Source organism: Oreochromis niloticus, linkage group LG5 (genome assembly GCF_001858045.2).
Source record: "Oreochromis niloticus isolate F11D_XX linkage group LG5, O_niloticus_UMD_NMBU, whole genome shotgun sequence".
Classification (NCBI taxonomy): Eukaryota; Metazoa; Chordata; class Actinopteri; order Cichliformes; family Cichlidae; genus Oreochromis; species Oreochromis niloticus.
The window spans coordinates 27,803,683-27,822,445 of NC_031970.2; the positions used below are offsets into that span (position 1 = coordinate 27,803,683).

The 18,763-nt window shown below is 37.8% G+C and overlaps 1 protein-coding gene across 1 annotated transcript; it reads right to left on the reverse strand.

The window, feature by feature from the left end:
• Window positions 1-466: 466 nt before the first annotated feature.
• dnai1.2 (dynein, axonemal, intermediate chain 1, paralog 2) lies at window positions 467-18,728 on the reverse strand. The gene is made up of 20 exons (XM_005469258.4): window positions 18,421-18,728; window positions 18,219-18,278; window positions 17,997-18,095; window positions 17,736-17,816; window positions 17,303-17,429; window positions 16,057-16,112; window positions 15,786-15,941; window positions 15,571-15,630; window positions 15,325-15,450; window positions 14,839-14,923; window positions 14,584-14,701; window positions 14,433-14,476; window positions 14,020-14,267; window positions 13,719-13,808; window positions 13,504-13,591; window positions 13,291-13,370; window positions 10,111-10,259; window positions 7,901-8,000; window positions 4,562-4,747; window positions 467-1,332 (listed from the first exon to the last, which is right to left on the reverse strand). The coding sequence occupies exons 1-20, from the start codon at window positions 18,457-18,459 to the stop codon at window positions 1,231-1,233; spliced, it is 2,094 nt and encodes a 697-aa protein (XP_005469315.1). The 5' UTR covers window positions 18,460-18,728; the 3' UTR covers window positions 467-1,230.
• Window positions 18,729-18,763: the final 35 nt, after the last annotated feature.

Genomic DNA, 18,763 nt, shown 5'->3' on the forward strand with positions numbered 1-18,763 from the left:
TGCAAAGCATAATATGAAACACCATATGAGTAAATGGATCAAGTTTAGAAAAAGTCAGAAAATAAAGAAGTTCATATCTTTAAACATATATTAGATATTATATAAATATATAAATACATAGAGGTTGATTGAATCACTGATTAACTGATCAACAATTAATTACCACATAATCCAGAAACTTGCTGAATATCACGTAATAATGATGCATAAAAGTCAGTGGCCTAAGGGTGAAATTATTTTCCGGACATGCTAGTGAAGATTCAGTGAATTTATGACCTTTGTAGTAGAAGTGCTCTCCCTAAAGACTTGACCACACTTCCATATAATCCTCATGTGTTATACACGCAGCTGCAAGAACCCAGAAAGCTGAAAATAAGCAAACCTGGCAGTGCTTTAGCCAAGCTTCCACCCTTTATGCTTCCTATTACTGCAATAACAACATAACTGTATAACTGCAGCCACATTCTCATTACCACAACACGGGCACTCTCATTTATTACACATCTGCAAACATGAGATGATCAGGCAGCTTTCTCCAACCACACTTGGAGAAATTGTAATGTAATGAATTACACATAAGGGAGAAATTGCTGGATGTGATCACAACTACACCCAAAGGATAAAGGAACTCTCTGTGGCAGAAAGACAGAAAGAAAAAGAGCTTGGGAGACAAAGAGCAAAATGTGATTCCAGGTGAGCATTAGAGCACTGGGCGGCACTTTACTGCAGATCATTAAGAATGAGAGGAATGAAAACAAAAAATAAAGGCAGACACCATTCAGTAGATGGAATATTAAAAGGCTACCATCCCTGGAACGGTGCCCAGGACAATGTGTGCCAGTTGTTTGGATGTGGTCCACAAGTGCCCAGTCTAGTAGGGTAATTTATCTCCCTGTCCAATGCTGTGACTTTCCCCCTTGCTATTTAGCTTAATTAACTTGTACCATACATATGAAATGAGCTTTATACATGCCTGCAGAGGAGGTCAGACAAGTCATAATGCCTGGTTAATGTGCACCAAGAACAGCAATTTCAACAACAAATATTATGTGATTATGAATAAATGATGGACATCTTAACTTAAGCTGGAAAAACACATTTTAATAAACATATACATATCGGTTTGTTGTCATGTGATGTTTACTGAATAGTGTGAACAAAATAAGTGTTTTCCATGAACGGCAATAAAACACTGTATTTGTGTTTGGCTTAGAAACCAAGGTGACCACCTTAACCTGAGTTTTGGTCTGGTTCTCTTAGCAGGCTGAGGAGCTTCTCCATCTTCGCTACCTCCACTTCTGGTCCCTTAGGCAGCTCATGACCTTTCTTGGCCTATAGACATTACACACACAGACACACACCACAGACACACAGACACACACACACACACATACAGATGAGAAATTACTTGACCTTATGCTTACCAAGCACTGTGGGAAACCACAAACCCAGCAGGGAGTTAAAAAGGAGGGCAACATAATAAAAGCAGACAAAAATTGAAATGGATGCAAGGTCAAAAATAGCAGAGATTTTATGTTAGTCTATTGAATATAGTGAAATCTGCTATGGAGACACAGAGCTACTGCCTAAAGGGCAAATTCAAAGCCATCTTCCAAAGTTATGGTGAGATGACATTAAATCCTCCTGGGTGTAGTAAAGCACAGCCTCTTAAGAGCGATATAATACGGCACAGCTTTAGTTCTATTTTGCTGCAGGAGTTCATTTCACTTCTGTGAGAGGATATTTATTAGAACTTATCTTTATCAAAGCTCCTCTACAATTGTTACAGGCTTTACTCATACTTAATACGGCTTTGATTTAAGAGGCACAACAGAATAAACCTCAAAAAGCCACAGGTAAAAATAGAATGGCATGCGGGCACATTAATGGAGTATTTCTGTGTAATTTTCTTGTAATTTTGAAATTTTAATTACATTTTTTCCCTATAAATTTTTATTACAACTTTAATCCTTTAACAGTACAATCTTAACATGGTTCAGTATGTATCCCTAATGCATGACTCTCAAATACAGATTACTACGGAAGCCACATGTGCAAAAGATGTAGAATTAAAAATGTATGTAATAAACCAATATTTGACTGTTTGTTAAAAGCAAATAGTAAAGAAGATGAGTTGCTCAAGACATCAATCAGAGAATGCAGCTCAAAATGCTATTGGGCATAACACAGTTATAACTAAAATGATTAATTTCTGTTTTCATGCTAGTTAACGATCAAAGGAGGACCATGGAAATGCTTTTGAGATGATGAAAATGGAGGACTTTGTATTACATTTATATAAAAATTATATTAAAAAAAGTGTCATTTTTCAAAAACCTATGGAAATAACTATGTAATTAATTCTGAAGTGAAGCATCTCGTGTGAAGTTTTTATCCTACTAAAAGAAAACAGTAAGACATTTGAAAATGTTGTTTACCAACTCAAACACTGTTAATATTAAAAGCAAAAAAAATGTATGTGCTGTACTATTTAACGTATCTGTATGTAAGTGGGATGCAGTGAATATTTCTAGAACTAGTCATAACTGAACATAGTGAAAAATGACAGCTGAGCAGCTAACGCCTCAATTTAACCCTGGAAAAAATATATTTGCTGTATATTTCGGTGTGGCTATTCTGACATTTGAAATAGGTGTTCCTTTGAAGAAAGACCATCATATCTCAAGATAATATATCTCAGCAGTGATGAGTTTTCACAGAGCAGAGTGAAAGGCTGAACTCAAAGTGAGCTTCAAAACTGATCTCAGTCATAAATGCTTTGTCTCAAATTGAATGTATCCTGATTTATTTTTCCAAATACTTATTTTTCTGGTTATTTTACCAAAAACATAAAACGACAGACTTGTCTGTGTATAACATGAATGTGTACTAATTTTCTCCATTTACTGTAAGGCCTTCAATTTGATGTCTTCTCATTTTCTGGCAATGCTGCACAAATTATGTAGAAAACTAAATTTTGATATGGAAGTTTTATTTAAGAGGCAATAACGATAAGTCATAAAATACTTCATAATGCGACTTTTATGATCGACCTATCACTGATTTGTGGGCATGAAAGTAGGAGGCTGCTGAAAAGCAAAAAGATGAGATGAACACATTCATGATGAAAACAGCTAAACAGTGTGTTGTACTGAACATAGACAGGGTCATTTGATGCTAATGGACTCACTGAGTAACACGGCAGAACCTACTGGACAGTACAACTTTAACTTTGATATAAACATCACATATCTTTTTTTTATGTAATGCTGTCTAGTTAGTGACTGTTTATTGCTGAGATGTGCTTTCCATATTTTCTATTTTGGACACTAAAAGCTGCAGTTCATTCTGGAATGTCCAAACAATGACTTAGAAACTGAGGAGAAGAGAAGAGCACTAAAAGATAACAGAAGGCATGTTGGACTGGTTTACAGTACTAGAGCCAAGAAGATGATCTGCTTTATAGAAACCCTTACAAATGGTAAGTACAACACATTGGCTAGTTTGGTTAGACCACTGTGTCAGTGTTTTGGGTATATTTATAGGCCATCGTGCTCATCGTGGTAGTTCTGGTAGGCTAAGATACGAATTTTAAGAGATATATTATTGATAATATTAACTGTGGGTGTTACTGTCTTATACTTATTTGCTTCACTAGCTTCCAAATTGCTCTGAGCCCTGTCACTGGTGCTGAACTGAGCAATTATTTCCCAATTGTATGCTTTAGGGCTACGGTCTTAGGTCGCTAATGAGGTAGCGTTGTGAGTGCGTGTATGTGTGTACATGCCTTGTTATGCTGTACTTTTATAAACCCTGTTTATGCGGGCAGGTGAAAGGGACCTGTTTGTGTTTTGGCCTTACCATGTATAATGCAGCATGCATATTACAAAGGTCATTAGAATTTATTCTATTTTACATGCACCATTGTGAACAATGCACAGGAAGAATAGAGAGGCTGTAGGGCTGACTTTAAATGTGTCCTGATTAAAGTGTTGTGACTCAGAGTGCCACCCGGTTTCTTTTATGTTCAGACGGAGTGATGTGATTACTCCACAGCCCATTAGCCGCTAGCATAAGTGGCAACGGCGTCTTCAGGGACTTGTAAATTGTGAGTTGACTAAAGTAAATTTTTGATTTATTTCATAGCTACAAGTTTAAAAATACGGTTTTATCTTTTTTACTCTTCATTTTCTCCATAATGTTTTAGCATTCTGTGAAAGACATTCTGAGAAGATAAAACCATGCCCTCACCATTTTAAAATCCCAAACTCAGAGCACAGAAAAATGTGCTGTAAGCTTTCTTTTATATTGTAACTTTTCATATACGCATTCATTTACTAAGAACACTACACAATGAGGCTAATTGTTAAATATAAAGGGAAAAAAAAGCAATAAAGGCAATTAGTAATGCTAATGGGGGGTGGGGGTGGGAGAGACTTGCTATTTAGTAAAATTAGCTCGGGGTCAGGACACTGGACTGAATGAATCATTTGATTTGCTTTAACTGATGTGGAACAAGTGGAAGTCGTGAATGGTGCGGTAAGCTTGTTAAGACTCTAACCTTCGGCTTCTTGCGGAGGTTGGGAGAGAGTTTGAAGCTGGTGACATAGCCTCGGTCATCACCCACTATGATGACAGGATGGATGGGATTAAACTCGACGTGGGTCAGCTTGGTCTTCTTTTTGTCCACCACCAGCTGCTGGCAGATCGCCTCATATTTGTTGACGTTCAGGTCAAAAACATGAACCTGAAAAAGAGGAGCGATCATACCAGTGATACCGATTTATCAGTCTTTTAATAGTTGTGACCCTCTGATTAACTGACTCACATTTCAGTGGTAGACCAAAACAACAATGTTTGTGTGTGCAACAAACCCCCATCTCATAAACAATATTTGGTTTTGAGGATCTCCAGGAAGTATTCAGATATTTCAAGTAAGTAAGGCCTGCATGTGTTTCTTCTTTTGGTGGTGCACAGTTCTCTGCAGGGAGGCAAGACTGACCATCTGGTGAAAGGAAGGGTGTTCCTAGTAATTCAGTGAGTGTGCACTGCTGTCCACATGAGCATGTGTGTTTTGTGCACTGTGTTGGCAGGTCCAAGATACCAATGAGTTTACAGCCATTGTTATCCCGAAGAAACCAGATCACAGATTTTTTTCTGTTTGAGTGCATTTTAGACAATTCCACTGCAAAGCGCAGCCCACTCCTTTTATCAGAAAGATGACTGTGCGCGGATCACTTGGATTCACAATGTCTGTGTGCATCAGTTACACACAAAGTGTCATAGTCATCATTTGTAACCAATCATCATACTCCACCAGGGCATGGTGACTTTCTGCAACCTCTTGTCACTGCAGCCATTAACTACGGTGTTTTTGCTGTTCACATTTAAGCACTAATGTAACATTAGTCAGGGCTGATTGCAGGGCACAGACTACATCTGTAATTCATGCAAGAACTTGAAGCAGAGAGACATTTTACTGTGATGAATTTATACTTCTAAAGTGCCAAACCTATACTGGAGAGAACAAAGCTTTATATAATAATGATTTTTAATAGTTTAATAGTTTAACCACTGTAATCATTTCATTGCAGACTCGGTGGTGATGAAATCAAATGTGCAAAGGACTAAAATGCCTCAGAGCAAACGTCACTTAACTTGCATTGACAATTACATACCTTTTTTTTTCACTTGACCTTAACATTTTTAATGGCTAATTTAAGCCTACAATCCAAAAGTTGCACAAAAGTTATGCTAAATAAAAAGATGCAGCAGTCTATGTGCAAAAGGTTAACAGCAGATGCACGGGAAGCAAATATGGACTCGAAGGCTAATAATGTGCAGATGAGCCTGGACTTTTTATTATTTCATGCTGACACTTTATTTCCCTGACAGTCGGCTCAGATGGAGAGGCAGGGACAGATAGAACGAAGAGATATTTGTTTGCACCACACAAGTCTGTGTCATTCTTACACCTCAGCCCGCCAGGCAAGTCATTATCCTTATGAACCCATGCACACAAGCAAGTATGCACACATGCTCGCTCTCTCTCTCTCTCTCTCTCTCTCACACACACACACACACACACACACACACACACACACACACACACACACACACACACACACACAGTGCCTGACATTTTATAGTGTGGAGACAACAGCAGCAGGTCAGGTTGTCATCAACAGTATATACACGTCAGGGAGGACACAACTCATGCTGAGTCACTCAAGGCTAATCAGACACTTGTCACAGAAAATTGCAAATGTACTGCAAGGAGACTGGTATCCTAGGGAAGATTATGCCGATTAACATCACGTGCTGAGACTCCAACAGGGAATGTGATTCTGCTGTCATTTTGTCATTCTTTAAAGTCTGAACCACATGTCAGGGACCATGTTGCCTTTGCTTGAGCTGAATGTAGGTTATATTTATTTGAAAGTGTGGTTGAATCTTTGTCAGGTGATATTATAGCTGACAACAATAAATATTAGTGCATGCATACTCAGTATTCATCAAATATGTAAAGCTGTTTATGCCAAAGCATCCCTAAAACCAGCCCGACCAGATCCATTCAATTTTGAGCTCAGCACACTGGGAAAAAAATGGTCCAATCACAATCTTGGCACTGGAGAACAGATATTATGTGAAATATATGTCAACTCATGAACTTAAAATTAGTTTTTTAAATTGTTAAAAATGGCCTTTGATCCAGTTTTAGAGACTAAAATAACCATGAAATCACAAACATTCTAATTATCTTCTTTCATAGAAGATATTTACAATTAAACAATTAAAGTGTTGATATATGCAAGTCCCACAAGTAGCAATATGTATAACTAAGATTACAAATTGTGAATTTGGTGTGAAAATGGATGGCTTCTCGCGTAAATGTCTGATCAAGACTTGGGCTTGGATGTAAAATCATTTGCATAATTATGATGGTGGGCATACTACAGGGCATATTGTGACCAAATCCTGGCACTGGAGAGGACGAGACACACATGCACACACTGCCACATAAGGTGTCTCTCAAATTGCTCAGCTCTCATTTCCTCCCTGTCACTCTCACTCGACTTCACACTGGCACGCTGGACAGGAAATGTGTCAGACACAACACTCTGGACTTTTATAATGTGGCGCAGACTGTGAAGACAAACAGATGGGGACAGCTTGCAGCCATACTAAGAAAATATGTGGAGATAAGCAGCACAGCATCCAGTGAAATTACTTTTGGCTGAAATCAATAACTACTGGGAGAGCAGGAAGCGCTTTTGCTACATGAAGCCATGTTTGAACAAACTTGATTGCCTGAGGCTAGGCCGAGGGCTTAGCCAACTGAGTCTATAACTATATTATGAGGATAATAATAAAGTGGGTGGCAGGTGGTAGCTGGTGCTGCTGTTTGTTATCTCACAAGTTCAGTCTGGAAAGTGTCAAGCTTGAGACATGGGATAACTAACGTTATTGGCTTTGTCAATCTGTTTCAAACATAGGTAACCTTCACATCTATGTACCTGATGACAGCTGACAGGTTCAAATGCCATTGAATTAAAGGAAAGAAGTGCAAGTCTAAAAAGGGACTTCAGGTAAGCAGCACATGTGTGGTGGCCACAATCACAGTTTTCAGACAGGCTTTTGGTTACTGGTTGTGTTCTTATTCTCTGTAACTCTAAACTATGAATATATTTCATATGTAACCACACTGTTAATCAATTAGCTTGACACAGTTGTGATAACTACATTTTTCTAGTCCTATCAATCAAGCATTCTTGATAAAGCTAAGGATAATCCACACACTATAGTTTAGATGAGTATTTCTTGGGCCAAAACATGCAAAATCTATTAGGCTCATGCTGTGGGTTGCAAAATTTAGGAAATAATGCAGAGAAACTCTTACTGTTCCATCTGTTGTTACAGCAGCAAATACAGTGGACGAGTATGGAGACCAGGCAACATCCCCAACCGCTGCTTGTAGGTCAAAGACGAACATTGGAGTGCTGGAAAAACATCGACACATTATATCAGAGAGGGAAATATGATTTTCAGTATACCGCATGAGACACAACATGTCTATAAAATTTAGACAAGAACACTTACTTGTTAGAGTCTACAGAGAGAAAGACTCTCAGTGTAAAGGTATGATCTGTTGCCATAAAGAACAAATTGGTTTCGTAACATAAAGCAGAACTATAATCCACCTGTTTCCAGACACCGATGCCTAATCAGAGCCAGTCAGAGAAAATGTATGGACATCAAACAGAAGGTTGCTTCACACCATTTCTCCTCATTATTAACTTGTGAAACACTACAGGAAAAAAGATGATGAAATGAGATATTTCTAAGAGTTGGAACTCGGTACCTGCAGGTCTTGTTTAAATATTGAGAAGAAAAAGAGCGTGTGCGTGTGTCTGTGAAAGCGAGCAAAAAGTAAGTAACACTTTTATAGGTTGTAACTTTGCTAACACGTTAAAACAATTTGCGTATGCAGCATGTGGGTAACTGTTGTTTGATTTACTACGGCAGGACCTAATTATCTAACAAACACCTGAGACGGCCTTCTAGGCAGCTTCTGCAGTGAAGCAGAGCTCAAACAGCTCTGTTCAGAGCTAAGCATGTTTACTCTCAGCCAGATAAGAAGAAGAAAAAAAAAAAAACAGCCCAATTTTGGGTGTTGAAAAATGCTTCAGCAAATCAATCCATGTCAAACAGGACAGCAAACACAGCCCTAACCCTAACTCCATACTCCCTGAAACACAAATTGTGTTCCTTTATTACTAAAATCTATGATCTGCTGTTCACAGTTTACAGTTTCCCACCACCCAAACTTTTTTCTTTTGGCTACAGACTGTACACCCAAATATTCACAAGTTGGACAAGTGGTGAAGTATTATACGTGCATGGTGGAACTAAAAAGAATGCTCTCTTGCCATTGTTTATAGAAGCCGTTGTAACTGATTTCTTTGCATCCAGGTGAGAGACACAATGAGTGTAAATCAGCTGTGAGTTTTTGATGCACAACATGCAGATGGCTAGGTGTAGAATATGTATAAAATAGGGTGCAAATTTTTAATAAATCTGACACAGAGTCATTTAGGAGATGTTTGTTTACAGCTAAATAGTACTGCACACTCCTGTAAATCAAGAGGCAGAGCTACCAGGATTCAAGATTTTCATCCAAGTTGTTAATTAAAAAAGTGCAGATTTTGCAGACTTTTTATGTGATTAATAGACTTGATGCATCACATTTATATAGCGACAATGTTCATTTGGGAATAGCTAATGACATCTCTGACAGTTTCACTGGATAGATGAGCCTCAGCAAAAGGCTCCCACACGTCCCACCTATGTGGTAGAGTTTATGAAAAGTTGTTTTAGCCATATCTTTTTTCTCCAGAAAACAATGTCCCTTGTATCTTTAGGATGCTTTATTGCAAATCATACTTGAAAGCCCTATCTCTAATAATGGGCTGATGATTACTATCATTATTCATTCAAGCAGCCTGTGTTGGCAAGTCGTGGGAGGCACTTTGGATTAGTCAAATAAAGTCAGGAAATGATGCTGGGCCATGATGGCTATAAGAAGGTAATAAAGACTAATATGCAATTCAAAAAGCTTGCAGGACTGATGATGACCTTTTCCTTCTTCACTGAATAGACACAGATAGATATTTTTAAGCGAATTAGTAGAGTTGCTAAGGATGATGACATAAAGATTTTACTTGTAACTGGTACTCTATAACTAACTGGAACATATGTTTCCTGTTAAACAAAAGAATGTCTCATATATTTTCCTCCAGCTAGAAGAAGAATGAGGATGAATGAGATTATTATCATGTCGTCTTCAGTTTCTTGCTGTTAGGCGACAGAAGTGTCACCAGGTGTGTTCTTCTGCTACTGTAGCCCATCTGCATCAACTGCAAATAACTTGGTTGTGACGGGTGAGTGATTGTTTGAGTTACTGTTCATTCTTCTGGCATCAACAAGGCATCACTTGATATTTTTCAAATTATTCTGCGTAAAGCCCAGTAGGTCAGACACATTGAGTGTAAATTATGTCATATTTACAAGTATTCCATCTTTCACAGTATCACTTTGTTTGAGTCTTACTTGATGGTATGGTCCCAGATTTTGACAGTCCAGTCTGAACTACAAGAGACGAAAACCTTTGGATGGAAGTAGTTCCATTTTACGGTATCCACCGCCATGCTGTGGGCATCGTAGGTCTCCAGAAACTGGCTTGAGTAAGTTTTAGAGCACTGAGAAAAGAAGGCAAAGTCTTAATTTGGGCCACATATACGGTATAAACAAAATGTAGTATTTTCATTGTCTGACATCACCAACTTCAGATACCAAAGTTTGAATAACAAGACTGTGCTGAAGGATTGTTGAATAGTCAGAAGACAACTACAAAACAACTTACTGCATTACTATAAAGGTATCTAATTAAAGCCAATAATTTGAATATTTTGATTTTGTTAAAATGTAAACATTTCTTTACTCAAAAGTGGTAGTTTTAAGGACTCAGATACCTCATTGGTGTCTCCAGTGTATTAAACATGTGAAGAGACTGTACCTCCATGTTTGTCAAGTTTGTCAAGATATTTCAACATGTCCATGACTTGAGCTACATTTCTAAAATGAAATTATGAAAAACCTAAAATTTAATATTTCTTTGAGAATATTTTACATATCTGGGTAGAGTTTTTCACTGACAGCTAATATAAAAGTCTTTCAAGTACAATAGCTTGTTTTAATCTAGAGTAACAATTAGAATTCACTTTAGCTCAACTTTTAATTACCTTTTAGATTTTCAATGTTTGGCATTGACAGAACAGAGTTTAAAAAGAGCCGAATAGCAGCAGATTTATAGAGAGGACAGGTTAGACAATCTGGGATAAAACCAGCTTTATAGGATGTTGGTAAAACTGTTGAATTTCCGAGCGCTGGTAGATTGATTGTTGACCTGCAGCTAAGTGAAAGATTTGTAATCTGTCCTCTTCTGGGGCTCTGCACCTTTGAAGCTTGAGGAGACAGAACATATTTTATCACACAGGCCATGTTTTTTTTTGGCAAGTCTGCAAAGAGAGGAAGGTGAGAAACATGGTGTTGCAGGACTGCTATAAAGCTTTAAATTCTCTTTCTACTGGCATACGGATCAAAATGTAGAGGATATAATTATATATATGCTTATTGTTTGTATTATAATTTGTAAAAAAAAAAAAAAATCAATCAAGTCAAAGTACAACACGGCCAGCTAGTACATTAAATTAATGACTCAATTTTCTTATTTGGGATTTAATCTTCAGGATCAAATGTTAATAATTTATTATCATAAATAATTTGATTTTACAATGCTGTCTTCTGAACAACATGGGAACAAGCCTGTGTGAGTAATTACATAGAAATGACAAATTATCCTCAACATACATGATCACACTGCATTCTCTTTATGGCAATGTGAGATACTTCGCACTATGTTAATTTTCATCAACTTGTTAAAACAGTTCTGTGCTAATAAATGAATAATAGGGTCCAGGAAAACTGAAAAAACAGTTTCAAACTGAGAAAACATTTTATTGATGTCCTAAAACTCTGGTTCCAAGCCAAAAAATGTTCATCTCCCACCTTCAGAGTTAGGGGTTTTGAAGTTATCGCATTCACAAGATTTTCAGAAAACTTGACCTCAGACCTCTCAAACTCATAATTTTTAGTAGATCGACCTATGATATCAGTTTGAAGCTCCGACATTATGTCACCTTGTTCTCAAGTTATCACATTCACAAACTTAGGTGTTCACGCCACCTGCCCGCCTGGTGGGGTGATGACAATACCCCATCAGCCTTTTACGGGCAATGGGTAGAAACCTTCGATGCCCAAAGTTAAACTGAATAAAATTATAATCAGAAAGATTGCATCAAAAAACTTTTATTTATTTTCCCTACAAAAATCAATAAGAATGATTCATATTTTTCACCTGGATGACTGGCCACCTGCAGTGGCTTTATACCCCTGCCAGTGGAGCTCACCTCACAGTCCGGGAGCAACTGTGCTATAGTAACCAAACCATGCAGGGGAACAGCATAGAGGACAGAGGAAAGAGGCAGTTAGCCCAAAACTACTTAAACTGTCTGAAGAGGACAGAGAGCCTCTTCTTAAGGAGAGACATTAACTGCTTAAAATTAAGTCTATGAAGTTTCCAATCCTCACAAAACAAATTGCACGTTCAAATGTCTAGTTGTTTACTCCTGAGTACCAAGTGTACCAAGAACAAAATGAGCTACCATCCTTCAGAAAAGATAGGGGCAGATGGTGTAAAGCCATGATAATCCTTAAGGGTTGTACAGACAGACAACAGCAAGATAAACTAAATTACCGCATCCTTTGATCAGATTGATAGCAGGGTGTAGCATGTATTACAATACCTTAGAACGTGTTCGTCTATGCATATAAACTTTGTTTAGCAATAAGGTTTATAATCTGATTTTCATATGAGTTATAATGTATGCATTATAGACGCAGACAGCTATAATGTGTACGTTTACTGATTCATACCTAATGAAAACCACTGCTATGGCTCTTTAAAATAGTTACATGAACTGAATAATTCTAAAGCTATTTTGTCATTTTTAGGTTAATATCTGTGTCTGAATCTGCTTTTTGGTAAGAACTGAGCAATTTTATAGTAATGGGTGTTACTTTTATGGTCAATGTTACAATACACAATTTCCAAAGCATGGTGTTTCTAAACAATAACCATGCAAAAAGTTGATGCTTTGTAGTTAATATGTAACCCTTTTAACATAAAAATCAAGGGATTGCTATCAAAGATTAATGTTAATAAGAATATATTTATTTTTATTTGTTAGAAAACACAATACACTGATTATTATTAATATGGCGGTTAGACAAAAATGTGATTTTTACCTCTTATTATCTTGAAGTAGTTTTACTGAAACATGTTATGTGGGTTGTAAAATGGAGAATTGCCCTTTTTTAGTTCTCATCTAAACCTTTTTCCAGACCGTTGTTTACTAGCTTGTGCGCCCATCAACACCTCTGCAGTAAGTGTGACCAAAGTCCTTCTCTGGTGTGATTCTGGTGAGAATTTGGAAGGAAGTGTCATTTTCATTCAATGATCATTATCTTGGAGCACTGACAAGGTTGGCACGCACACAGCTCTCTAAACAATGTTTTAAGCAGGTCACATTTACCAGTGAACAAAATCTGTCCTTTTTCTTGGATTTATCCATGTGGCTACAAAACCTGCATGAAATCCTTGATACATACCTTGTGTATTTTTCCCTCCTCTGTTCCAACTAGGAACATGTAGTCAATCTGTTTGTGGAAGTCGAATGATGTACCAGACGCTGTGAAAAAAGAACATTAAGGACCTCATTTAGACATGTCATTACAGACACCACCCTGATATACCAGACTGAAAAAAATGCTGCCTTCTTTTACCATCTATACAGTAACAACTATATTTGAGTGAAGCTTTACCAATGCTGGGAGCCTGTGCACCTTTTGGGCCCTCAGAAACCGCGCCAGTCAGTGTCAGTCTGATGATGTCTGTGAAAACCAGTTCATTCTGCAATCATGTAAACACACAGTGATTCTCCTTTAGATATGAGAAATGCACATGAGAAATTTGAACCTAATTTGAGTGCAAGCTACAGATATAATACAACAACAAAATGTATATCTCCTCGGCTAACCTTGACGAGTGTCCAGGACACAACTCGGCCATCAGACGACACAGAATAGAAATTGTGGTTGCTGTCCATATCATCACTCTGCCAGTGGACCTAGAAAAAAAAAGTACACTGTATTGTGTTGCAGTAGCACAGTAGCATGAGTGAAAGTAGGTTGTTCTTAGCACTATTTTCAGGTCTCAAAATGGCAAAATGCACAAGTGGACACAAAGTAAGCAAAGATGTGACAGAAATTAGACTGAACAGTGCACACATCCTGAATTTCTGTCACCCTATCCACCACTGTCATGCCATCCACTCGCACCTGCCAGACAGGATCTGTGTGCTTGCCAGTCTTGGCTGTACTCTTGTAAACAGGCTCCCGTCCCTCCTCCTTCAAACTGTAGACAGCCACACAGCCATTGTAGAAGCCCACTGCCACCAGGTGGAAATACTGTACATGAATGTCGAGGCACATGACACCAGAACTGGTGGGGTAGATGTACTCTGGGAAGGCAGGGTTTTTCAGCGAGTAGAAGAGAAGCATGCCACATCCCTGTCTACTGAAGTCGTCTGGCCAAGAGAGGGACACAAGTGAGTGGTTTGCAAAAAAAAGATAGATTATTAATTTACAACATTTGTTTAAAAAAGAAAGAAAACATATTTTAGATAAATTTAAGTTGTCTAAGACGGTGACAGATGAGATGCTTACTAACAGCTCTCTGCCTTTGAACTTACATGATCCCAATCCCACAGCAAAAAGGTCCTGATATTTATTATTCCTGTTAAGGACAGGTGACTCAGTATCATGACAGCAGAGGAAACAAACAATCATTGAAATCCAATCATCTCTCTGAGATAACGTTGTAGAGTCAATGAGTCAACCTACCAGCAGAGGGCAGTGACAGACAGTGTCTTGGCTTTGTCATATTGAAACTTCCATAAGGGGAGAAGGGTTCCCTCCTGCTCCCTAAACTCATCAGAGGCATCCTCAAAGTATTTAAAATCTGAAACGGTATAGAAGGAGAGAAATTAGAGGAGAAGAAAAGAGATGAGAATGTCCTTGCTTGATTATGAAATCAGGCTGTAGTTCATTGTTGTTCATCATTGTTGTTCATCCGTTAGGTACGATAACAAAACAAACCTTGTGCTATGTCATCGAATGTATTCTGACTGATCGTTCGTTCAAGGATCTTTGATGCCATGGTCCATTTGGTGACATCTTCACTCTATAACAGAAATGTAACATTACACTGGGTGAACACACTGCAAAAACATGCAATAAACAATAAATATGACTACTATGAGAACATAAAAATTATGGTGTCATTTAGTGATTTTGTTTTATGATTAGCTCAGTGAAAACCCTTAGTAATGCATTAATATGGTGTTATATACATGGTTTGTATGGCAGCAAGATAAAGCTACTTTTGTCTGCTCCTTTATTTACAAGGGGTTACCGTGGCAGTGGATGCCTTTCCTGAAAAAATCCCCAAGGAACATGTGTCACCTCCCAGATTTTTTGATTGTTAAACGAATGTGTAAACCATGTTACATGTAAATGTGCTAAAATACAAATATTAGATACATGTTGAGTTTAGGCTGTGAAGTTTTTCAGTTGTCAACTTACCTGAGTCTCCATCGGCATCACCTTTTTGCTTTTGCCATTATCTTTATGTGAGTGCGTGCCTTTCTGCTTCTCTTTGTTTTTCTCTTGTTTCTGCAGCTCCTGCACGTATGCATCATAGATCTCCCACTGCCAATAACAGAGTTATTACCATCAAATGATAGGGGAACAAATATTCACTGACACTCAACAGAGAGAAAACAAATGTGGTCTAAACATATCCTTTGATCACATCAGGGATTACAGCACCTGATTAGCAGTGGCAGAGAAGCTGCTTCGTGGAGGAGGTTCAGTCTGGCAGATTCTATCCTGCAAGGAAATTAAGAATGACTTCACTGAAACTTTTGAGTTTATGTTAATCTCTCTATCTATCTACTCATTGAAACAGTTTTTAAAGCACTTTATTATTAATGGCAAATACTTCAACCATTGCACAAAATACTGGCTTTGCCTCTCCTACCTACCCTCATTGGATTATTGAGAGTCTGAGAGGCTCTATCACTGAAGTTAAACTGGTTAGTCACTTTTGGCTCTTTCTTGTTGATTCTGGAGGCAGCACTGTCTGGTCTGTCCTCATCGCCAGCTTCCTCCACGTCCCCTCCATCCACTGCAGGATTAACCTGTGGAAAACCAGCAAACAGATATTTGTAGCGCAAGTCAAACTTTGACTAATTTACGCTTTAAAGAGTTAAGTTTAGGAAAAGATTAATTTTAATAATTTTTTTTTTTTTTCACCGAGGTTTCTGCTTTCTCCTCTTCAGACTCTGCTGTGGCATCGACTGTTGCAATCTCTAGACACATAAAAAAAAAATATTATAACTCTGATATCTCACTAATGGGATCTCACTTTTTGCAAAACTGGGCATTTCTCACATTTTATGTTGCAAGGAAAAAGCGACACCTTGAGGCATCAAGTACACACTACAAGAGAGAGGAAAATATAACACTACAGGCAACAAAAACAAATTCTGAGAATAAATCATTAGTTTTTTTTTTAGTACAGTGTGAAAGCCTTAAGCAACCCTCATTTCTTTATATTTTGTTTTCCAATGAGCCAGACTTTCTTATAAGTTTTTAAAGTGGTTTTAAGCAATATTTTCCATAAGAGGTATCCAAAAACTTGCCATGTCTCAGCATAGTGTGCGGTGTGTCCTTAAAAAGTCAGAGAAAACTGGACAAGTGGAGAGTGTCAAGAAGCCATTTTTAACAACACAAGGGAATGGGGAAGCAACTTATACAAGAACTGCATTAAAAATCAGTGGAAACAGGTTTTATAGAGTAATGAATCCCAGTTTTAAAGTTTTTGGTTGACATTGTTGACATGTATGGAGGAAGTCAGGAGAGAGGTGCAATAGTAAATTTCTACAACCATCTGTAAAACACCAGAGACTCTGTCAAGGTTCGGGGTTGCATTTCAGTTGGTGGTGTTGGGGATCTCGTCAAAAGTTACGATATTATGACAGCAGAAAAGTACCTCCAGATTTTGATCCACCATGCAATACCAAAAGCATCTGACTGGCAACAGCTTATTTTTTTAATGATATGACAATGATCCCAAACATACTCCCAATGAATTAAAAGCACACCTGGATATAAAAACACTGAGTGGAACACTGTGAGTTGGCCTCTCCAGAGCCAGGACCTCAACATTATTAAAGCAGTGTGGGATCATCTTGCCAGAGAACAGAACAATAGGCAGCCAACATACAGTGTATGAGTATATACTGTATTTACTATACTGTAGTAAATACAGTATTGTTTTTACTATAGCTACTACTACTACTACTGTATTTACTATATGTATATAATGCATTTCCATTTCCTTTTCAATAAATGTTCAATTAATTTCTTATTTTTCCTGCAAAATATAAAGAAATACAGGGTGGTTAAAGACTTTTTCACTTATCTTATATATCACATATATAAAGTAGAGCAAAATCTATACATATTATCCTCTATTGTAGGATGTTTCAGTAAATACCTTGAGCTAAGCCTTCCTTGACCCCAAGTTTACGAGCCTCTTCAGAGTCTTGATGCACAAGGCTGCCCTCTAAAACAAAGTGAACTGCCATCTGATCCACAATATTGATAGGCTTGTAGGAACGCTCCTGAGAGAAACCCGAAAGAAAAATATCACGAAAAGCAGGCAAAAACATGTTTGTTTAGTTTGGTTATAAATTAAAAAAGAGAGGAGAAGCGAATGCATGGGGACTACCTGCATAGATTGTACCAAATTATTTGAAATGAAACAAATAACACTTGCGGCAAACAAGTTATTCTTATGCTAAACATAAGAGGCTCACAGTGAAGCAATTATCAGTCTACAGTACCACGTCTTAATCTGTATTTTGTATACTTTCATTGCATCTATAAACAGTGATTTTGATTTTTACATCTGGATGTAGCTTCTTTACCTTGAAGCTGTAGCGGACAATATTTTGAGGGGCGTGTGGGTTGTTTGCAGTCAAAATCCTTGTGTTTTCTTCCTTCAGCTCCTATTCATTATCAACATAGAGATATCCTTAACACAAGGACAATTAATTTAATTATAGCTAACAATTTTAATATAGGCACTGAATGATAAAGAACAGCATTAAATTTGGAGCAAATTTCTTCAGTTCAGCCCACATGGTTGTCTTAAACGTGAGAAATGAGTATTTCCATCCTTCTCTTACAGCCTCAGTAAGCTCCATCTGATCTGGAGGCCTCACAAGGGCCTTCCCCTGAGACCACTCCTCCCATCCAGTCCCCGTCTCCACAGCCTCTTCCTCATCCTGTAACGTTGCATAGAGAGGACATTTATGAATAAAAAGCACATTATGTTATGATATAGTATATTTATCACTCTTCTCTTTCCGTCACCCAAACGCCAAAACCTATCCAATAAACACACCCACCTTTTTCTTAGTGGCAGCTTTCGTTGACTTTGCTCCAGGTACCTTCTGCACGTTTGACCCCTGTCCGAAAATAACCAACAATCAGCTATACGGTGGGTTATATTACAGTAGGTCCTTAACAATTGCTTTGCTTATCCGTGAAGCTACACCATGAATATTCCAGTTTGCTAATTCAGGCTAGCTAAACTGAGCTGACGTTTACCTTCCTTGCAAACGCTGCGTTGTTGTTAGGCACCGGCATTTTCAATTTTGATTTTTAAAGCCAGTTTAGAAAGTTCGAAAGAAAAAAAAAGGAAAAACAAAAAAATTTAAACTGGTTAAAAGCTTTAAAAAAAGAAAAAGAAAAGAAAGAAAGAAAGAAAAAGGGGCTGTCTGCCAGTAGCTTGCTGCTGTATATAGGTTGTCAAGACAACGAGTTTTGGTTGGCGCAGAGCCGGAGGCTGCTGGATGTGTTCAGTCCCTCAGACAACAGATGAACATTTTTATTTGTGAACTATTTTAGCAATATTATTCTAATTTTATCAGCTAAAGAAAAAAATATTTTG